This window comes from Glycine soja, chromosome 5 (assembly GCF_004193775.1).
Source record: "Glycine soja cultivar W05 chromosome 5, ASM419377v2, whole genome shotgun sequence".
Lineage (NCBI taxonomy): Eukaryota > Viridiplantae > Streptophyta > Magnoliopsida > Fabales > Fabaceae > Glycine > Glycine soja.
The window spans coordinates 38,258,689-38,282,180 of NC_041006.1; the positions used below are offsets into that span (position 1 = coordinate 38,258,689).

The window sequence follows — 23,492 nt, forward strand, 5'->3', positions numbered from 1 at the left end:
TATCACTATTTTTTCCCAGAAGGAAGTTGCACCAAAACCAACACACCAAACCAAAAGTACCAAAAGCAAAACAAATCCGTATAACCCAAACCTAAGAGAGATTCCATAGGACAATTTTGTGTCCGCTGCTAAATCTCTTCTTTCTCTCCTTTGTTCCTCTCCTCGAAGAACTCAGATCACTACCACCAGCAACTTCCCCGAGTGTTGTTTTTCACTTTTTCTTCTCACAATCCACTCTCTTCGCCAGATCTTGCTTCCAGGTGCGCTTCTCTTTCCCCCCTCTTCTGTTGTCTTTTACGGTTTTTAGAATTCATTTTTATATATTACTCTGCCATTTGCATTAATTTAATTTTCGTTTGGTGTTCTCCGTAATTCATGAAAATGTCACATGTTTTCTTAATTGTGGAGCATTTTGGGGATATCCCCTCCCTGGTTGCTTATACGTTGCTTGCTGTGATTATTAGGAGAAAAGCACGTGTGTGTTTTTCTGGCTTATTGTTTATTTTATTTTTCCAACAATTTGGGGTGTGTGAATGAAAATGCCTCTATAATAGGAGATTCAAGTTGACTAACTGTTGAAATTCTGGGGTTATATGGGAAAAGGAAAAATTGATGCGACTGACGTGTTTAGATTGTGACAAAATGTATCCACATGATTTATAACAAATTATGAAGTTGTTTGAATCTATTTTCTCATTATGGAAACACAACTCCTTACTTATGGTTCTAAACTTAATAAATCCCTGCACAATTAATGTAGGTCAAGTAGTACTAATGTAGTAAGACTAAAATAGTAATAGTTTTGATTTCTAACGCTTCCCTTCAAGTTGATGCTCACTAAGATCTTCGTCTGTTACAAATAAGCACACTGAAAGACAATCCTAAAATTTTAATGTTTTCTCTATCATGAATAGTGCTGAAGAGAGGCAGGAAAGACATCATAGCAAACACTTAATCACTGCTAGAGAAACAACAAAACATGATGACTGGGGGTGGTTGACACTTGGCAGTCTGAAGAGCTGGTCAGAATGTTGCATGGCCAAGGAGGAGGGGAAACTGATGGAAAGAGGTGCTGCAGAAATTTCTTGACAAACAATTATACACTTCAAGGCATAAACTCTCCAAATTAATTAGAAACAACATTTGGAAGTGCTTCAAACTTCAAGAATTCTGGAGCTTCAAAATTCAAAAACCTTGAATACTAAATATGGCTTGAAAACAGCCTGTGGTTGGAAGAGAACACACCCCGGTTGTAGGGAAGCATAGCCAACAGGGGTGAAATAAGTTCGCATTTAAGGCAGCCCCAAAGAGGCCGCAACTAAGGCAGACCAGAGATGACTGCAATTAAGGCAGTTTTTCAACACTTCTCCTCATGTTCAGGGCTACCGGCCTGGAGTGTGGCAAATGCAAGTGGCCCAACAATAGATCTAGAATAGGCTCTGGCCCAACAACATTTTTATTTCTCTGATGTTTGAATAATACAGCTACTGATATATAGACAAAGAGGAATAGAAATCTGCTGTAATGAGGAAACAAATCAGGAAGCAATGAATAGCCTATCATCTTATCATAATTCAGATTTTATTCAAATCTGACTCTAAACACATTTATTACAAAATATTTTTTATCTCGTACAATGGTGTATTTTCCTCCTCTCTTTCTTTTTTTTTGAATCATTTTCTTGTTCCATTATTAACATGTTTAGTTGTTCTTTGTACTTTGTACAGGGACTGCTTTCTTATAACAATTATCTTTGCTTCTTATAAGGAGGGTACATGGCACTGGCTGACTAGTGAAGAAGAACGGCCCTAGTGTATAGTTTTATGAGCATACAATTAGAAAAGTTTGGATATAATGGGAATCGGTTCTCGAAGGTCTAATCTTCATAGATGGCTAATATTGTTTATGCTGTTTGTTTTATTAAGAAATTTTTTATCTTCTATTTAACATCAGAAAGTCTGATCGATTGACATTTGCATCTTGTTGGCTGCAGTTCTACCAATAGAAAACCAAGTGATAGTATGAGGCTTATTATGACAACTTTTGTTGGAATAGTTTTTGGCTTCTTTATAGGAGTATCATTTCCAGCATTGACTACAAAGGTGCAGACTTTTAGCATCTTCTTGTTAGGCATACCTTGTCCCTTGGCAATTGATGATAAAATGTTGTTGGACTTAATAATGGAACTCTAATGGCGCTTTAACAATTTGCAGTTGAATCTCCCATCCAGCTTGCTTCCCGCCATTGATATTTCTTACATTCAAGAGAAATATGCAGGTGGCAATGCACCGTCTTTTGTGAAGAATAATAACAGCATCTCATCAAAGCATCAATTAATAAATGATACATTGAAGGTACACATCTCATGTCAGCCTTGTGCATGATATTAAAGTTGCTGGATTCAAGTTAATTTCTGTACAACTTCTTTCATTGAGAAGGAAAAAGATTTAATTGAATAATGTAGTTGGAAGAGGTTTCATAATCTCATCAAAGATTCATGTGCATTATTTGTTGAATGAAGGATGGTAAAGAAAGTGGGATGAGTAAGTGGGCCAGATGAACGAAGTAAATTTTATCAATTGATGTTAGTTTACAATTTTAAGAACCATGCTTTAATGGGTTGTAGTGGGTAGGCTCTTAAGATTAAGTAGATGGAAACTTGAGTTTTTGAGGAAATGAGGTGCTGGAGTTATTCATTTCTGTTATTAGTCTTCTGCTTACCTTTTATTTATTTATTTATTCCAAAGGAAATACTGCTGTAGTAACAAACTAGAGTAAAATTGGCCGGCTTTCTTTTACCTAGATCTTCCTTTCAGTTTCAGTCATGCAACAGACTGCTGAGCCCAAATTTATCATCAAGCATTGAGTAATTTTATTAAATTCATAAATTGTAAAGCTCCCTGTCTCTCTCTCTCTCTTGCTTTTACACACACAAACTATTTCACCATCAACAATCTAGAGAAGTTGAAATGTAGAAACAAAAATTCCTTATGAACAGATACAGGGTGCTTTTATTAATTGCTAAAATATTGATTCAAATGTAAGAAAGAGAGTAAGAAATTACTGCTAGGGTGATGTTGCAAAATTGGAAAAATAAAATAAGATCAAGCACACGGCAACAATGAGAATCAGAAAGACTCGTGCTTCTTTTGTTAACAGCTTTTGAGTATTATTTTGTATTATTTAATATTGGGAAAATGGTTTGTTAAAGGCTGAATAATGATTGCTGCATATTCTCTTGATTCTCTGCATTGCAGATATGGGTTCCATCAAATCCAAGAGGTGCAGAAAGATTACCTCCTGAGATTATTGAAGCTGAGACGGACTTATATTTGCGTAGATTGTGGGGTCAGCCCAGTGAGGTGTGTATCCTAAAAGAATTTTCTTTTTTCTTTTTTTTTATTCTATTTTTGGTAGTATATGGGGGTTGAAACATAGAAAACATGTTCTTTTTGCATGCATAGAAAAATACATCTAAATACAAATTATGGTCCTGCTACTGTTGTTAATAAACTTGTTAAAGAAGACTTACATGCTTTCACCAGATTCTTTGTTTGTTTCGATGAAGTAAACTAAATATAACACCCCAAATCTAAGATTGATATAATTTGGGAAAGAATAGTGACATAGAAAATTTATGTTGCTTGCCACGTGCATTTTTTCTTCGAGCTTGATTTTTTTTTTCTGTTTGTTATGAGGCCAGTCAGTAAATTTTTGGACTGGAGAGGCCTCTGATGTTTTTATTGCGGTATATCATCTATATACAGAGTATTTGATTAAGTTGCTGCTTGCAGGATTTAACATCAAAGCCAAAGTACCTTGTGACTTTCACTGTTGGTTATAGTCAGAGATATAATATTGATGCAAACGTGAAAAAGGTCATCTGTTAGTTTCTTTTTCTTTCTGATGCATAAGCTTGTGTATGACTGTATGGGTCTTTAAACTAGCTCCATTACTTGTAACAGTTCTCAGAGAACTTTACAATAGTTCTATTTCATTATGATGGCAAAACAACTGAATGGGGTGAGTTTGAGTGGTCAAAGCGGGCAATTCATGTGAGTGTCCGCAAACAGACCAAATGGTAAGAATCCATTGCGCTCGATCATAAATATTGGATGACAAATTTTCCTTGCAACTTTTACCATTATTATTGTTTGCCTAACTAAAATCAAAAGTGTTCTGCTTATTCATCTATGTTATGATATTAAGCATTTAATTATTTTCCCTCCTAGGTGGTATGCCAAGCGGTTTCTGCATCCTGACATTGTGGCACCATATGACTATATTTTTATATGGGATGAAGACCTGGGTGTTGAACATTTTAATGCAGAAGAGTGAGTATTTATTGTGATACAATACACAGTTTAATTTTGATATCCATGTAAAGTATTACACTATCATCCTCATTAAAAGATTTTAACTTTTAAGTTAGTTTGTCATCATCTAACTTTCCATTGTGGTAATACAAGATGTGATTAGATGATAGTGTTAGAAACTTCTATAATTGATAGTGGATCAAAATAAATAAAAAAATGTATATTTATATACCTAAGGATTTATTTTTTTTATTTTACTCATGAAGTTTGATATGCTCTAATTTCAATCACAGATACTTAAAACTGGTGAAGAAGCATGGGTTGGAGATTTCACAGCCTGGTTTGGAACCTAATAAAGGATTGACATGGCAAATGACAAAGAGAAGAGGTGATCGTGAAGTTCACAAGTAAGACAAGAATCTTGTGTTAGTTTTCTTCTGGTACTTGTTTTGTAAAAGAATGTGTACTAACTGTTTATTTATTTTTTATTTCTATTAGAGAAACAGAGGAGAAACCAGGATGGTGCAGTGACCCCCATCTGCCTCCTTGTGCAGCGTAAGCATCAGTTGAAGCATTATTTTTGTCTTATCTACCCATACCAAACTGTATCCAATTATGTTATGTATGCAGATTTGTTGAGATTATGGCTCCAGTGTTTTCACGAGATGCATGGCATTGTGTGTGGCATATGATTCAGGTTAAATGTTTACTCTTTATTCTTTTTTAAATATCCATTGGTTGTTTAATATCTGTTTATGCACTCGTTAGAGTCTAACAATTAATTATGATTGTAACATTCTGGGCATTTCAGAATGATTTGGTCCATGGCTGGGGCCTTGATTTTGCTCTTAGAAAATGTGTTGAGGTGAGTTTGTTGTCTCATTACTTAAATTCATCTAATTTCAATTTTTTTTAATTGCAATTGCTATGCTATAGAACATTAAACTAATATCTCTCACTATCATGTAGCCTGCCCATGAGAAAATTGGAGTTGTTGATTCTCAGTGGATTATTCATCAAAGTGTTCCCTCACTAGGGAATCAGGTAATTTGTTTTCCATGATTATTACTGTTAGATTTAAATAGTTTTACTCATATTGCCGATGTAAGATATGTATGTTTTTCTTTGCTTTGGTAGGGAGAATCACAATCTGGGAAAGCGCCATGGCAAGGGGTATGTTAATGTTATGCATGTTTCATACAGTTTTATTCGTCTCTCAAAAATTCATATATACAAGTTTTCTATGCTGTACCGAACCATGAATAGGCCTATATGTAACATTTTTCTTGCATAGTTGTTTAACATTATAACTCTTGATTTAATTTGTCAAGAAGCTGTATTACAATGGATGGAGCTGTTATTTTATGCAAATACTTTTACTACTAAATATGCATGCATGTTGATGAACCATGCATGGTGTTGGTGGCAGGTGAGGGAGAGATGTAAAAGGGAGTGGACAATGTTCCAGAGTCGGTTGGCAAATGCAGAAGACGCATATTACAAGGCCGTGGGAGTTGATATGTTTAACTCGACTACTCCTTAGTGGGGACAACGACGGAAGTTTGACTTGTACACAGCCATCACCATAGTTCGATTTTGCATGATGTATTATTTTATTTTATTTTGTTACTTAAGTTTGTGACACTAGTTACTTTCACTTTTGAGAGTCCTAGCTAAGGACAAAACAACAGTTCAATGTGGGATTCCAGTGCTGATAGAGAATTAGATAATATATAGGTAAATAAAACTTACTGTGTAAGTAGTGTATTGATTATAATATTCTTTTAGGACCTTGCAGGAATATGAATGCAATGCCAGGTATAAACAATTTGAATGTGACAAGGAAGTTGGAACGGCTTCACATCTTCGTTAAACCTCTAACAAATCAAGTTGAAAAAATATATTATCAAATTAGAAGTAAAACAGAATGGAAAAAATAAAATGAAAAGATAAAAAAAAAATAATAGAAAAGATGTGTTGTTTAAATGGATAGAAATAAATGAAAAAGTGAAAATTTTTCTTTTTCTTATTTAGATTAGTGAAAATAAATAAATTGTATAACAATTAATTCTTTTCTAAACATAAAATTATTATTTTGCCATAAAAATCATTTATTAAAAGCCAAAATAAAAAAAAGATAAATGTAAAAAATTAAAATTATTATGTATAACAAATCATAATAGTTTTTATATTGTCAATTAATAAAAAAAATTATGATAAATATGATTTTTAAGGTAAATGTAAAAGTTAAAAAGCTTATCATATATAATAATTTATAATTAAATAAAAGTGCAAAAATTCCATTGCCAATGCATTTAAACTAAAATTAAAAAAAAATCTTTTTTTTTTGTACTCTGATGACAACTTAGAAGATTTCTCAGATACGAGAGTGAACAAAAATCTTCTTTTTCGTTTTTTTTCTCAAATAAATAATTAAAAATTGATATTTCTATTCCATTTTTCTTCTTTTCATTTTTTTCTCTCTATGTTTTATACTCAAATGAGTCGCCAAGTGCTTTTCCACTATTTCGTGTGGAATTAGAACAGAAAATGGTATTCTACCTTTTCTTGTGATTGTCGTGGCGATGGATTATTCTTTTGGGTGTGGTGTGATTTCCTGGTGTGTGCCTTTTTGAATCATTATTAGTTAATAGTTATTACTCAATTCAAGTAACTTGTTACATTATGGTAGGTGACAGGTCAACGAGGTTCCTTGAATGGTACTTTTCTTTGCTTCAATGATCCTCCAAGTTTGCCAATATTAAGGAGGCGGATTTCTCAATCACGTGTTGGCACACATTTTAGCTGCCTTTGCAGTGTAACCACACCCTGCTTTCCTTGAAAGATTTCTCAAACCAAGAACTTGGAAATAACGTAGATATCGTCACAACAGAACTTCTATAAGAAAAACTATTCACGTCGATTATTTAAAAAAAAAAAAAAAACTATTCTCCTCATAAGCTAGACATGAAAATAAGAAACAGCAGAGACCCTCAAGTGTGGCTTTCGTGTTTCTGCTGTCTCATATTTTAGTGGATTATCAAAAAATACTGTATACAATAGTATATGTCAGAGAATCCCATTGTGAAAAAAGATAAGAAAGTCCTCTCCATCCACAATTGTACTCAAAATCCATATATAAGGGTTGACGTCATTAATATATGTATGTATATGAATATATTTTAAAAAAATATGATGGATGATTAGTTAAGTTTTATTAACAATCTGGTAGTGTTGACATAATTTATTCAATTCGTTAAGTTTTATTCTTATGATTAAATGGATTGGTTGAATTTATACATGAATAAATTAGATGATTAGTAGATAAACAGTAGCAATCGCCATCCAAAGTTGTACGAATACTATGTTACCTTTTGTAAAGTTGAATTTGTTCGTTGAGTTACTGATGGTACTTTTTTTTTAAGGTAGTTCCTGATGTCATATCCAATAAAATGTGATACAATCTATCTATATCTTATTTATATGACTGTAATACAACTTTTTTAATACATTTTTCATATTGGATGAAATTCATATAGAACTCACAAATTTAGTAGTCATTTAGGAAGACTATCGTAAAGTTCACTTAATAATAATAAAGATCGTGTTGAAAAATTGTGAGTTGCTAGCTCAACAAAGGGAGAGGATCCACCAAGGTTTCAGTATATTTCTTGTATTAGAAAGAAAGTGCAAATAGTTTTTTAATTGCTGAGCTCTAAGCTGGGGATATCAAGTGGTTTTGCATCTCATTTTGTCAAAGAAACCGCATAAGTTACTTGCGGAGGCTATTTGGGGGGAAAGCACATGCGTTACTTAGTTATGGTTCATCTGTTTCAACAATGGCTGCTTTTTTTATTTGGTTCCTTGTGTTATTTCTTGGGTCACACTTATAAGGCGTGCTTTCTAGGTGTTCATACTTTCCCAATTGTCACTATATATGTTGGAAAAAACTATCTCATGATGATATGTTACTTTTCCACTTGGATTGTGGAAGTGGAACGAACGCCTTCATAGTGGAAGTATAACTAATTTCATTTGTTAATCCCACTAGATAAATATTTGGGGTGATATTTTCGAAAGTATGATCTCTTTCTCTCATAACATGTATGTGTGTGTTTTCCTTTTGTTCTTCTGAATGGTAATCTGGTTCCATTTATTAAACCATTTGGCTGTCTTCTTTTCACTTTAAACAGGGCTCTATTCATTTAATTAGCATCTCAGTTTCTTATATGGAGGAAACAATCAGAAAAGCTTGGATACAATGGTGAAAGCTACTCGCAGGTCTAATATTTGGAGATAGATACTTCGTGTTAATGGTTATGCTTGTTCTCAAGAAATTTTGTATATGCTATAATTAAAGTCCATAAATCCCTTAAACTAACATAATTTTGCATTTTGTTGCCTGCAGTCTTACTATTAGGAAACCGAATGAAAGTATGAGGCATATTGTGTTACTTTTTGTTGGAGGATTTTTTGGCTTAATTATAGGATTATCACTTCCACCACTGTCAATAACAAAGGTGCAGAGATTGAACATCTTATTCCTGGTGTACCTTATGCTTGAGAGGATATTTCATATTTATTCATATAGTTGATGTTATTTAACTTTATAACGGAACTCTAATGGTGCTTAATAATTTGCAGCTGAATCTACCATACGGCCTGCTTCATCTCTCTTGTATACAGGAAAAATATATAGATAGCAGCATCACATCCCAAGATCAGTTTCCAAGTGATGCAACAAAGGTATGCATCTTTCATCCATGAGAAGGACTTGAAAATTGAAGGGTGTACAGTGATTCAAGAAAGTTAGGGGAAAAAGCATATTTTATTCAATTATATAGTTGGAGTGAAATCCATAAAGTCAAGAAAGGTTTAGCACCTTATAATTGAGCATCGTGTTTCAAAAGTTATTGACTTTAGTTTGGAAGGAATTAGAGATTAGAGATGTTTACTCCCATGTAGAGCTTAAGTATGATCATCAAACACTGTTATTGAAAGCAGAAATGCCTTGTGAACAGAAACAGCGTTGGTTAATAATGGATCAAATCAAATGATTTTCAGAATATATATGGAAGAAAACAAGATATTATTAGAATTTTATGCGGTTATCTGACTAGAGTGAAAAGGAAAATTAAATATAGCAGCGTGAGATCCATAAAGCCTCTTCTTTTCCTCTCCATCCTTTTCTTATTTGTTAATCAATTATAAAATATAATTGTCAAAGGATTTAACCATGATTTCACATTTTGTAACACTTGAAAATATGACATGTTAAGGTCTGTATATATGATGATAAGACATTTGCTACTTGTTTTTATGATTGTCTGCAGATTTGGGTTCCAACAAATCCAAGAGGTGCAGAAAGATTACCTCCTGGGATAGTAAATGCAGAATCAGACTTATTTTTGCGCAGATTATGGGGTCTTCCCAGTGAGGTGAAGTCTACTACAACAGTATATTTATGTGCTCAATGTAGCCACACCCTTCAAATGTTATAAGAAAAATGCAGCTAAACACAGATTAATGTGCTGTTAAACATTATGCTAAGGTTATTTAGAGAGAAAAAGGATAATGCATCGACAATGTAAAAAGTTTTACACAATCATCTAATCACAACTCATCATGTATGGTAAGTTTATTGACTTTTAAATTAATTATTTTTAAGTAATTCAAATTATGATTTATGATCGAATGACAATGCCAGGGTATAGGCATTAAACTTTTTATTGAAAGTGACAAAAAACATAGCTTGGCACATGTGATATTTTTCTTTCTAGCATTATTTTCTGTTTTCACTTTATTTTGTTCTTTATTAACTTGGACTAGGGGTGCCTCTGATATTTTTGTTGTGTGAGGTTCTCCATATACAGAGAGTTTGATAAAACTTCCACTCGCAGGATTTAACCTTTAAGCCAAAGTACCTTGTGACTTTCACTGTTGGGTACGAGCAGAAAAAGAATATCGATGCAGCTGTGAAAAAGGTTCTCTCCCTTTCTCTTCCTCTCTTTCTCTGCATAGGTTTGTGGACGCGTGTTTAAACTAGATATGCCACTTGAACAGTTTTCAAAGGATTTCACAATCCTTCTGTTTCATTATGATGGCCGAACAACGGAATGGGATGAATTTGAGTGGTCAAAACAGGCCATTCATGTCAGTGTTCACAAACAAACCAAATGGTAAAAATTCTATGCTTAAATTTTCATTGTGGCATATTTTCAGTTAATATTGTTTACCAAACTTAAAATGGTTTGTTATTTCTTTCGCCTCTTAGGTGGTATGCCAAGAGGTTTCTACATCCAGACATTGTGGTACCATATGACTATATTTTCATGTGGGATGAAGACCTGGGGGTTGAGAATTTCAATGCTGAAGAGTGAGTCTTAGATATATGATGTATGTGTATTTTCTTTAATTTTTGCTTTGTTAAGGAAGTTTCACTTCCCCACTAATTCCAATTGCAGATACCTAAAACTGGTGAGAAAGCATGGCTTGGAGATATCACAACCTGCCTTGGAACCTAGTAAAAGTACCAAAGCGGTGTGTTGGAATATGACAAGGAGAAGAGAGCATAGTGAAGTTCACAAGTAAGAGAACCACTTTTCTTGTGCTGTGTTTTAATGTAAGTGTGTTGACTGTGTATTTCTTTGATTTCTACTAGAGAAGCAGTGGAACCAGGAAAGTGTAAGTACCCTCTTCTGCCTCCTTGTGCAGCGTAAGTAACTGTTAAAGAATTTTTTTTTTTTTTGGCAGGGGTACAATATTTTCCCATCTTTAATGAGCTGATTCCACCATTCTGTAACATGCAGGTTTGTTGAGATAATGGCTCCAGTGTTTTCACGAAATGCATGGCGCTGTGTGTGGCATATGATTCAGGTTCAATGGTTACTCTTTATTTGATTTTTTTCTAATATCTCTATTAGTTATTGAGAACAATTCTTGCATTAGAACTTCATACCCCATAAAAATATCAGCGTGACATTGAAATAATTTTAGATTGTTATTTTAACGTGTTTTGAGATTTTGATTTGGTTATATCTAGTAACCAATTGCTCATACTTAATTGTTGATGATTTCCAGTAAGTTAAGATTGTAACACACTGCTCATTGCAGAATGAATTTGTCCATGGATGGGGTCTTGATTTTGCCTTTAGAAAATGTGTTGAGGTAAGCCTATTACCTGGTATTACTTCCTATGGAACTGATATGCTATATGGAATATTAAACTGATACTTCCTATGTTATAGCCTGCCCATGAGAAGATTGGAGTTGTTGATGCTCAGTGGATTGTGCACCAAGGTATTCCCTCACTAGGGAATCAGGTAATTATTTTTCTATGATCATTGTTCCTATTATGTTTAATTTAATTCTAATTATTTCACTCAAATGCAACTGTATATATAATACTTATTTGTTTTTGTTATCCTCTGTGCTTGGTAGGGAGAAGCACAAACAACTGGAAAACCGGCATGGCGAGCGGTAAATTATGCATCTTTCATATAATGAAGAGCGTTAGAACATCTTTTTAATGCAATTTTAATTATTGATTGGTTAAAATTTATTAAAATCTACAAAATCAAGAAATTCATTAAGCGAAATATGGGGCAACCTAAAAAAATTATACTTTATTTTTAATAAATTTGAGTCATAAAGAATGTGTTACTAATATTTCTTTTCATATAATTAGTAGCTGTTTAGGATCCTCTTTCTTTGACCACATAACTTTTTGCTTCTTTTTCTCACATTAGAACTGTTACCTAAATTGATCAAGAAGCAGTGTAATAATGTTTTGTTTTTCTTAATGCGCTTTGATTCTTAAATGTGGTATTGGTGGCAGGTGAAGGAGAGGTGTGGCATGGAGTGGAGGATGTTCCAGGGTAGGTTGACTAACGCCGAAAAGGGATATTACAAATCCAAGGGAATTGATTTTTCTAATTTGCTCGTTCATAATTAGGGGACAGCACCAAATTCTTACACATACATCGCCAGCGTTGTTTATGTTTTCGAGATGATTATTTTGACATATGATTGCTTTATTAATCTTGTAAGATAAAGTTTGGATAAATTATTCAATAAACAGAAGAAGAAAAAAACAATTAAGATAAACGAAGGATTTATTTGAAAAAACAAAAGATTTTTTTTACACAATTAACTAATCGTAAATTGCTAACTTATCTATTAAAAAATATTTTTTATTTCTTTTGGAAATATCCATTACAAAATCTTGTGCGTAGGTTATATGAACTTTTCTATTCTTTTCATGTGGCTACATTTAAGCCATCAACACATGATGTTTAGGTCCGGGGAAGTTTCTAGATTCATTTCCCAACTCCCCATGGTTGCCGTGGGCAGTGAAAACTGATCCATTTATTTATTTATCATTATTTATAATATATAAAAATTTAACTTGTTCATATCACGCTATCACATCGATAAAATTAATAATTTAAAAGAAGGAGAACATTCTGTAATATACAAGAATTAAACTTATTACGCTCCCACATGAACAATTATGAGTGAGAGGAAGGAGAGAATTCTCGGTTTTGTATTACTATATTAATTTAAAATAAAAAAACGCCGATCAATAGCAGTTGAAATATTTTAATAAAATTAATAATTTCTCACATTAATAATAATTTAATTATTTTTAATATTTAATTTTACATATTAAATTAATATGAAAGAAAAATTATTAAATAAAATAAATGTAAAATTTTACACTAATTTAATATTACTATGTAAAAATTTATTTATTTTTATAATTAGTTACTTTAAAATATATTTCTAAAAAAATAATAAATTAAATTCATGAATTTAAAATTATAAAATAAAATAATATAATATGAAAATAAAAAATATAAATGGATAAATTTAAAAATAGAATTATTAATAATTATATTCAATGTTAATTATTTAAAATAGAACTAATCAACTAAATGTGAATTAATGATAGAAGACTAATAGTTAATATAAATATAAAAAATTTTACATTATTTTTATTGTAAATTTTATTTTATAAACTAATATTTTTAAAAAACTATAAATGTATTAATTAAATAATAAATATTATTGGTTTCACTTTTATATAAAAATAGTTATATGTAAAAATATATGTTACAAAATTTAAGGTATGATAAAGTTAATAATAATTTTTAATTTTAAATTATGTTTTTTAAAATAACTCTTTGTTCAATGATAAAAAATTTAAATATATTTTAGATTATTTTAATGCCACATTAAAATTACAAAATGAATACTAATAAGATTTAACGATTACATATATTAAAATAGTATTGAATCATATCAAACAAGATTAATAGAAAATTATTATATATACATGAATGAGTTTTAAGATTGAATTTTATGTAAAATAAATAAATAAACCTGAACTCTATGTTAACATATTTGTGAAATATAATTTCCAATTAAGTTCATCTATAGTCATTTAAATGTATTAACCCTAATTATATAATTTTAATACTATTTTAAATAATAATTTTCACATTAATAATAAATTAAATAATATTTGACAATGTTTAATTTTTTTAAAATAAGGTACATTAAAGTATATATTTCACAAAATAACTAAAAATATTTATAGTATTATATACTGTAAAATAATATATATTAAAATTTTCTAAGACATTATTATTATTATATATATAATAAAATAATATACATTATTATTATTATATATTAAAATAATATAATATATTATTTGTTTCTTACTTTTTTTTTACTTGGTTCCTTATAAAAATTTATTATTATTTAAAGCTTTTAATAATAAAATTATTTTTAAAATTAATAATATTTATAATCATTGATTATAACTAAAATTGTATTACCGTTTCCACCGTTGATTATCAAATTGATGGCTTCATTTTCTATAGAAACTATACTTCAAATGATTATAAATATCCATCGAATTTCTTTTTGGTGTGCTTTCTATCTTTTTCTTCTTCTTTTTTTATTATTATAATATCATTTCTTTCATTCTTTATTTTTATTTTTATGTATGAAAAAAGATACTTGAATATGTTTTTTATCATCATCAAAATTGAGAATTTAACTCTTTTAAATCGACAACATATAATATGAATCTATATTCATAATTAATAAAAAATAACATGTTTAAATTTTTATTTTCAGTGTTATTTATATTTTGATTTTAGGTCTAATTATTTTTTTGAATAATTTTTCTGAGATTGAATAAACATTTAAATTAATATTATATTTTTATTAAAAAGTTTTTATATGAATCATTTATCCAATACAGTTTGTAAGAAATGAAAATTGAGAATTGAAGATCATATTTAATCAAGTATATCATCTTACACTTTGTCTTTTATCATTATTTTTTTCTTTGCAAGTACCACTCCTGTTATTTTTTCTTTGCTTCATTTTATTGCTATGTTATTATATGTTTTTATATAATATCATTTCTTCTATTCTTCATTTTTATGTATGAAAAGATATTTTGAACGTATTATCAATTATCGTCAATCATCAAAATTTAATTCTTTTATATTAGTTAGGCATATTGTGGATCTATATTTATCATTGATAAAAAAAATCTTTACATTTTTATTTTTAGTGTTTTTTATATTTATATTTTAATTTTAGGTCTAATTGTTTCTTTAAATAATTTTTGTGAAATTAAATAAACATTTGAATCAATATCATACTTTTATTAGAAAGTTCTTTTGTCTTTCATTATTTTTTCTTTTTTCTTTACAAGAATCGCTTCTATTTTTTTTCTTCATTTTAATGTTATGTTATTATAAGTTTTAATTATTATTATTGTTCAAGTTTTTTTATATATGTTTCATGTTTTTTCTTCTATAACTACTGGATTAAAAATCTTACTTTTACATTATATTTGTTCAACAAGACATGAAGAGATTTTATTATTATTAACAATTTTTATTTTTCTTATCAATCACATTTTGAATAATTCCATTACAAATTTCTATTTTTCCTACTCAAATCAATTGTCGAATAATATGATTGATAATTTTTAACTATCAATTGACTAATTTATTTTCTTTAAAATACATGTTATCAATGTAAATAATTTAATAATTATCATTGACACAATCAATTTAATAATAATATTTTTAGTTTTGAAATATATATGCTAAAACTTACAATAAATAATTTAAATAATTAAATTAATAATAAATATTACGCAATAATAACAACAACAATAATAATACAACATTATTTTAAGTTATAACTTAATATCCTTATACATTTAAACCTTAAAGGATAATAATATCAATTAAATATCATTATTTGAAGTAACTATATAATTATTATTACAAAGAAACAATTGTAATAATTAATAAAATATTAAAGATTAATAATAAATACAAATAATTGATTATATTTTTATTAAGTTAATAAACATGTACATAATAATATTTAAAGATTGAAACATATAACTATTTTTATAAATAAATTTTGAAAAATAGTAAGTAATGAAAATAAAACTAAAACTAAGGAAAAATATATAATAATAATAATAACAATTATTATTATTATTATTATTAAATCGAAATTATTCAATTTACATTACGTCGTAGTGAAATTAATTAATTCAAACTTCAAAAATTAAAAAATATTATATAAAATTAATATATTCAAAATAAGTGAAATAGTTTTAAAAATAATTAATGATCATATATATTTATTTTTCAAAAGATATTGAATCATCATTATTACTTTAGTGAACAAAAAATTACAATAAATCTTAGCATACTTAATTTTTAAGATATAATCAACTCAATTAAAAATATAATTAATTAATTTTCTCATTAATAATATAATTATATTTAACTAATACTAAATATTTAAAAATTATTATTTTTATTTATATAAATAAATATACAATGATATATATATATATATATATATAATTTTAAAAAGTTACACGGATTCAAAGTCTAGTTATCAATAAGTTCAAATACTATATGTTCGATTACAAGTCAGCCAAATTCCTTAAATAAAAATTTTCTTTTCTTCAATGATACTCCATCTTTGAACACAAAGAAAAGTACTAAATAAACGACTTAGATTTACGTCAAATCTAATCTTCTCTATATTTTTCTAATTTTTTAATCAATACTATTTATTTAAACAATGCCACCATTCTGCATCAACTTTCGCACAATATAATTCATGGATTTTTTGCTATTTAAAATATTTTTTAACTTGTTTATGGAAAAATTTATTTAAAATAATTTGTTTTAAAATATTACGATCTTAAGTTTGTGAACAGGTACTAATATTTATCAAATAAATATTTAATTCAACAATTTATCCAAGCAAGTGTTGTAATTCAGTGGGTATTCCAAAGGCAAGAGTCTTACATTATCTAGTTATACATTATTTATTTGTTTATGTTTCAATTTGTTTTTAAGAATTTTAAAGTGACCAGTAAAAGTACGGGACTCCCAGACATTAATTTGGGGCTTGATGTAATGCGATAATATGTCTCACATAGAACATCTTTATCTAAAAACAGTTCATTTTTCCAAAACTCCTCTTCTCCCTTCCTTTCTATGTTCTTGGGTTGAAAAATTACTCTTGCCAGCAAGTTCAGATTTTAATATATATTGTGCAATTACTATAACTGATGCAGATGGCATCATAACATATTGCATGATTAGGGATCTATGAGAAAAATAACATATCATAAACAACACATATGAATATGTTAGAGAAGATTGTTTCCTTGAAATATATTTCTACCAACTCAAATCTGAAGACTGGTAAAAAAACTGAAGATTGGCGTATTTCGGTCGAATGATAATACCAAACATGATAAACTAATTAATTTCTAAACACTGAACATATATATATATTTTTCTGAGATGAAATTTTCAAACAGGTCCTAATTAATTATTTAGAACCAATTGTACTTGGAATTTATTTAGAACACAATTTTATATAACGTATCATTGCTTGTTTGCATTCTTTCTACATAACATATACTGAAATAGGGTGAAATCTATAGCAACAACCCATTATAACTATATATAAGACAATTGACAGAGAGGACTGAAGCAAATACAACACGCCATATGAGTGTAAGGCCTTGTGCATTTATTTAGGTGGAATAAAGATAGAGAAAAGAAAAAACAGTAAATTAATTAAGCTCCTGAGTAGTACTTCAGTTGTAGATTATTTATGATTTGTGACATGAGATGTGGGTAATATGGCTACGAGTCAATTTGATGCCATTTTAAAAGGGGAGCTAAAAAAATTGAGGAATGAATTATTCGTAAAACTTTATCATAAAAGTCTCACCCCAAAATCTTTTAACCATTTTAAGGGGGTACACCAAATTAACCATACACAATACATATGTAACAATGCACATAATGCCCCTATGATATAATAATAGAAATATATATATACAACAGAGGCTCATTAGGCACCCCTTGTTGGCATGAGCCTGGCTAATTCCATCCTCGTATGCTCATACTGAATAAACGCCTCAGCCTCTTGGTCCACACTTTTGTAAGCACTATGATTCCATAACCTGGTACTTTCGTAACCTTGTTCACGAGCCTCAACGTTGGATTCTACTTCGGCTATAGAGTCCTGCTCATAGTTGGTTCTGAATGCCACATGACCCTTCTTGTGATGATGATGCCTAGGACTATGATATGTAGCCTCTACTGGGGGGTCTTACACTTGGTACTCGTCTGAGGGGCTTCGCCACCCGTAGTAATTGTTGTTCCTATTGTAGTTTTGGTATGCCATTTCTAATTATAAACTTTGAGGGTGTTGAGCTAGGTTGTGGTGTTGCTTCATCTTAATTTCAGCTACTATTTATAGTTTTTATTATTCCATGATGATAAGAAAGAATTTAATTCTTCTCTCTCTCTTCGGCATGCAAAAGAATTCAATGTCCGTAGTCATGTATCTCTGTGGCTATATTCCTTACTTTTTTGTTGAAAAGATAGAGTGGGATAAAAAAACAAGAAAAAGAGTTTTAATCTCAATATTTTACTTTTTAAAAAAACTGAAAAGAAAAGAAAAAGTGTATATATAAAACATGATAAAAACGTGTACAGATAAAATCTCATGCAATTGTAAAATAATTAGAGATGCTCCTAATCTATAAAGGACGACTTAATAACGTAAACAAAAAAAGGATGACTTAATTAAAAAAATAATGAAAGGATAAAATAATTTTTTACTCACTGTAAATATATAAAAGTACATATTTTTTTTTTTATTTTAGTTTCTAAAAACATGTTTAGTATTTAGTCTTTCACTTTTTTAAAAATGTGGAAATTTGATCACTTTGATGTATTTCATTAATTATTGAGTTTTTCTTAAGCGTTCAGGGATCAAAACCTATAATCACAAAAGGATAAAGTTATCTATCAATGTAATTTTCTTTTAAAGTCATATTAAAATCTCACTATTAATCTCCATTTTTATATTCACCACGAAAGGGGTGGAAGAAAAAAAGTTAAGTTTGATTCCTAATTTGCGGAGGAAATTAAATGGCATATTAATATTCCTTTTCTCAACTACAAAGCATTTGGGTTGGACCAGTAAGGTTAATCTTCTTGTTAGCTTTTGTGTTGGGCCTTAACCCCTCCTTAGTTCTGAAAAATATATTCAAGTGTTGCACCTAAATGGACTAGTAAAAGCCAGATTAAACTAGTTGGTTTGACCAGTTGGACAATTGGTCCCTCATTTGGCCAGAGTGACCCTTGGAATTAGTCCTCATAAAAACTAGCCAAATACTCAGTGAACTAGTGAATAACTGATAATTGACCAGAACTGGGGGTTCATCGATTTTATTCTTCTATCCAAACTCCAAAGTAAAACCTTTTTCCTAAACTCTGATAGAGGCAAGCTTTTAGGTTCCTTTAGAGGACAATGGAGAATAAATGCTAGTGGAAGTTGGCTAAGTGACATGAGTCATATGTTGACCAAAGAAATCAATGAAGAATGAAGGAGGTTTTGTGGGAATGGGAGGAAGAAGATTTCAGTAGCTGAATCATGTTGTGTGTGAATGCTGTAGAGCTTATGGTCCCCAAGATCACTTCTATTCTTATAGCAAACTCATTATCTTTTTGTTACATTTGTTTCTTTTTTTGGTACAACAAACTCATTATTTAATTATAAATTAAATTAAATAAATAAATATAATTAATTTTCTCTTATATTGTGAATTAAAGAACTCATATTAGAAAGTGAAATTGTCACTCTCAATCAAACATACTTAATATTCTATTTTTTTCCTTCTTTAGAAAATTGTAATAGAAAACCTACCATCAACCCTATATAAAATGAAAAAGAACCCAAAGGGAAACTGAACAAATATCTAGTCCGACACGACTTGGTTTTCAACAAAAGAACTTCATTGATGATACATGCACATGTCTTGTTGTTAACTGGTTAAAATTAGTCTAATAGAAGACTTTAGGACTAGAAAATAAGATGAATAAGTGCTAAATCCCTAGGTATCTAAACTACCGTCTAACGAAAAACCTCAGTAAATAGCACATCCCCACGCTTTATTGCATATTGTCTAAATCAGTAAAATAATTTAATAAAGCAAAATCAATGTTGGTAGATTCCAAATCGGGAATTTCCATTCTACAGAGGGAAAAGGAAATAAGATAAAAAAAAGCAAGATAAGTCGCGCCCGAGTAATATCAGATATTGGAACGGCATCTAATTGAAAGCAACCAAACTATATTTATATAATGCAAAGAACTGAGTCAGCACTGTTATGAATATAGACCAACCAATCGGATTAGATATTTGCATAAATAAAGAATAATTAGAAAATAAATTGGTCTGCAGAACAAAACTTCCCAAACAGGAAAAAGTGGGGAATTTTAAACTAGTCTCGTATATCCGGGGATCAATCACCCTAATACTAAATAAACACATTTCATGAAGGCAAGCCCGTTCTCAAAACAGCAGTTTCAGTCCTCATCAGTAGAGATGTTGCTCCCCTTGAATGAAAGTCCAGCTCTAAATTATATACAGAATTCCCCCAAGATCAAAGAATTTATCTGAAATTAATTAATTCCCAAAGAATATCTCACTGGACAATGATACAGCTTACAGCTATACGAGTGACATACAATCATCACAACCTCAGTTAAAAACCTCCGAGAGAGGAGAGTCACTTGAGCTGTACAAGCTAGAAGCTCAGAAACAAGCCAGTATCATAAATGACTTTCCAAGATCATCTCTCTCTCTTGCAATTTCCAGGTAAAAGAAATTTATACTTGTCAGAATTTTCCAGAAGAAAAGCAGGAAGATGAACTGCAGAATAGGAATGGGGTATTGGTCCCATTTTACCAATGATATCCCTGAAAGTGTACTCCTCCGGCAGCATATCAAATAAATCGGTCCCTTTGCAGATTACCTTCTGAATTCTTTCAGGATTTAAATAGTGAGAGAACCTGACTCTATCATAATGGCTGTAGGCTTTCATCTTGAAAATGAAATCGCTGATTCGGCGGAAGCAAAAGCTACAATGCCATCCAGCATCTGCCAATATGTCATCAGACTGGCGATAATGTGCATACCTCGTCTTCCCAGTCTCATACCTGTGAATTGAAGCCCTCCAGCTCTTATCATCCACACGAAATTCAAATGAATAGAGATAATTTTTCAGCTGCAGATGAAGGATTGAGGGTACTTCATCACACCACCTCAGGAGGTTAATAGTGTGAGCACTTGGTATCTCATCCACATCAGACATAATCAACAAGTCATCATCAGTAATACCAGCTATCTTCAGGAGCTGGTCCAATGCTACACGCTGATACGCCTCTTCAACAAATGGGTTTTCTCCTTTCTTAAATCTCCCACCAATGGTCCCATAAGTTAACCGCGGCTCAACAAATTTGAACTGCTCCCTATTGCTATTGAAAACCAGAGGCTTAGGCAATCCGGTGAAGGTAGAATTTGACTCAAGGACAACAAATTCAGTTATGTAAGGGTACAATTCTTTCCAGCGCAAGGTTAGTATTTCCAGCTCATTACTAAACAACACAGCATCATAAACACGTCGAGGGTACTCCCGGACTCCCCATCCATGAAGCCTGCAGAGATTCTCCATGGTGACATTTTCGTTATAGTAATGAGGGATGACATTGAAAGGCTTGGGTGCTTTTTCCCATAGTGGCCGCAGAAAGTAGGAGATCTTCTGCCCATGTATATAGAATCCAAAGACACACATTGGGATAACAGCAAACATGAATATGTAGGTTTTCACATCCAAACCCCGCAGAATGCAGCGAATTCGTGACATACCTGATACTTGACTTGATTCCTGCAAAATTAAGGAACAGACATATAACTAAACTGTAAAAATCCAGCTTCAAGAATGAAAAATCATGAAATAAATATCCAATGCAGCTTCTTTAAATCATACACAATCTTATCAAAAACCCAATGCTCCTCTCTTTGTATTGGGGAAAATTTTCAAGCATCATATAACTTAAATCCCCAATTTAATCATAAAGCCAAAAGCTGTATCATGAAGAAAAAAGAAACCATGCCCCGAAAAAACCCCAAATTGCAAGCTCTTCATGCGAGAAACCTTGCATCCATTCAAATCCAATTATGGCTACAACATAAACGACACTCCTTTCCCTCCCAAACGAATCCCCCAAAAAATAGGAACAAGAAGGAAAAAAAAGGGTGTCTTCGTTTGCGTTCACTTACAAGCCACAAAAAATACCTCGGCAGGTTTCCTAAAATTAGAAAAATAAAAATAAAAAAATAACAAAAAACACAACCTTATCCCATATCTAAATTCAGATCACGAAAATCTCGTTCACACACCAATTTTTTTTTTTTTAAAAGAAATAGCAAACAAACAACACCTAAAAAGAGCAAATCTAGGACAAAGGTTTCATCACAATCCAGTGATAGATTACATGACAAACCACATCAACAGTTTTCTATGGAAAAACCATTCAAAATGACTTTTTTTTTTTGTTTTCTCTCCAAAATAACGAAATCCACAAATTAAATAGGCGAACCGAAGCCACAGCTGAAAGATTAACTTACATCGACACCACATAAACGGAAAAGTAACATTTAATAAAAAAAAAAATTTATGGATGATATACCTGACCACAAACATTGGTGCACAAATCATCGCTCTTCTTACAACAGTAATTGCCTCCAGTCTCGCCCATCATCCACCACATTTCGGCGTGTGTTTCACAGTCCAACGTACAAATGAATCAAAACAAAACCAGATCGCGACCACACAGTCGCAAAACGAATCGTCGTTTGAAATCTTAGTGTATAAGCAAAGAAACGCGTTGTCGTTAAAACACAGCAGAGGAAGCAAAATCCGAGGTGGTTTATATGTTTGTTCACACGAGGAACAGTAATTAGTAAATAGCCTCTCTGTATGTTGGAATGGGTGGCAGTTGTCGTCTCCACACAGCTAGCTATGGAACTGATAAGAAAAAAAGTTCCGTTACAAGATTGGGGATTCCACTTTCTCTCTGCTAATTTCTTTCTTTATATTCTCTGTCCCGCTTTTGCTTATAAATAAAGTCTTGGCCTTTACTTTTACTGAGTCTCTCTTCTCCACGCGTTGTTGTGTGTATTGAGTATTGACTCGCTCGCGACAACTGGTTCGGTTCTCTGCTAATACGTGTTATTATTTCATCTAATACGGAAACAAGAGGGTATTTATTCCCTTGGAATTTTCATATTTTCCCAGACCACACTACACGTGGCAGCCAGCGAATGTGTGCCCAGTTTTGCTTTTTTATATTTAACACAAAATATTCTTTACACAAACAAACACTTTCTCTAATTCATTTCTTTTTTATATGTTGTTTTTGTTACTACAACTTTTACAATCATACTATTTATTGTTGGTTATTAAAACTTATAATAAAAAAAAATAACTCTTAATATTTTGTTCATTGGTGAAAGCGTTATCTAATATGTTTTAAGGACAAAAATAAAAAATAATTTTATAAAATACTAAATTGTAAGAAAAAATGTATTTAAAATAAAAAATAAAAAAGTGTTATATTCGAAACTCGAAAGAATGAAGAATGTATACAAGTGACATTTGTCTTGGTTACATTACACTTGATGATCAAAGCGAAGAGTATTGTTACGCGTAAGTTTCCGGGTAATGGAAGCGGGAAT

The 23,492-nt window shown here is 30.7% G+C and overlaps 3 protein-coding genes and 1 pseudogene across 8 annotated transcripts; 2 read left to right on the forward strand and 2 right to left on the reverse strand.

The window, feature by feature from the left end:
• Positions 1–6,162, forward strand: LOC114413076. 3 transcript variants are annotated; one of them, XM_028377255.1, is made up of 16 exons: positions 1–260; positions 915–1,639; positions 1,728–1,874; positions 1,994–2,102; positions 2,214–2,354; positions 3,258–3,362; positions 3,795–3,878; positions 3,966–4,081; positions 4,233–4,334; positions 4,610–4,723; positions 4,815–4,871; positions 4,947–5,013; positions 5,128–5,181; positions 5,286–5,360; positions 5,454–5,489; positions 5,746–6,162. In XM_028377255.1, exons 3-16 carry the CDS (start codon positions 1,855–1,857, stop codon positions 5,857–5,859), a joined length of 1,194 nt encoding a protein of 397 aa, XP_028233056.1. In that variant the 5' UTR covers positions 1–260; positions 915–1,639; positions 1,728–1,854; the 3' UTR covers positions 5,860–6,162. The 3 variants fall into 3 exon arrangements, with proteins under 3 accessions (XP_028233056.1, XP_028233057.1, XP_028233058.1); XM_028377256.1 differs by having other exon boundaries at positions 915–1,069; XM_028377257.1 differs by lacking the exon at positions 915–1,639.
• A 2,085-nt stretch (positions 6,163–8,247) lies between these two features.
• On the forward strand, positions 8,248–12,422 carry LOC114413077. Of its 3 annotated transcripts, none has more exons than XM_028377260.1 (15): positions 8,248–8,420; positions 8,510–8,597; positions 8,725–8,836; positions 8,961–9,062; positions 9,650–9,754; positions 10,217–10,300; positions 10,380–10,495; positions 10,591–10,692; positions 10,781–10,903; positions 10,978–11,031; positions 11,126–11,192; positions 11,430–11,483; positions 11,564–11,638; positions 11,757–11,795; positions 12,154–12,422. In XM_028377260.1, the coding sequence occupies exons 2-15, from the start codon at positions 8,578–8,580 to the stop codon at positions 12,268–12,270; spliced, it is 1,170 nt and encodes a 389-aa protein (XP_028233061.1). In that variant the 5' UTR covers positions 8,248–8,420; positions 8,510–8,577; the 3' UTR covers positions 12,271–12,422. The 3 variants fall into 3 exon arrangements, with proteins under 3 accessions (XP_028233061.1, XP_028233059.1, XP_028233062.1); XM_028377258.1 differs by having other exon boundaries at positions 8,249–8,395; XM_028377261.1 differs by lacking the exon at positions 8,248–8,420 and having other exon boundaries at positions 8,510–8,632.
• A 4,980-nt stretch (positions 12,423–17,402) lies between these two features.
• On the reverse strand, positions 17,403–18,144 carry LOC114411552 (annotated as a pseudogene).
• A 1,878-nt stretch (positions 18,145–20,022) lies between these two features.
• On the reverse strand, positions 20,023–22,975 carry LOC114413078. 2 transcript variants are annotated; one of them, XM_028377262.1, is made up of 2 exons: positions 22,445–22,975; positions 20,023–21,639 (listed from the first exon to the last, which is right to left on the reverse strand). In XM_028377262.1, exons 1-2 carry the CDS (start codon positions 22,523–22,525, stop codon positions 20,545–20,547), a joined length of 1,176 nt encoding a protein of 391 aa, XP_028233063.1. In that variant the 5' UTR covers positions 22,526–22,975; the 3' UTR covers positions 20,023–20,544. The 2 variants fall into 2 exon arrangements, with proteins under 2 accessions (XP_028233063.1, XP_028233064.1); XM_028377263.1 differs by lacking the exon at positions 22,445–22,975 and adding an exon at positions 21,742–22,408.
• Positions 22,976–23,492: the final 517 nt, after the last annotated feature.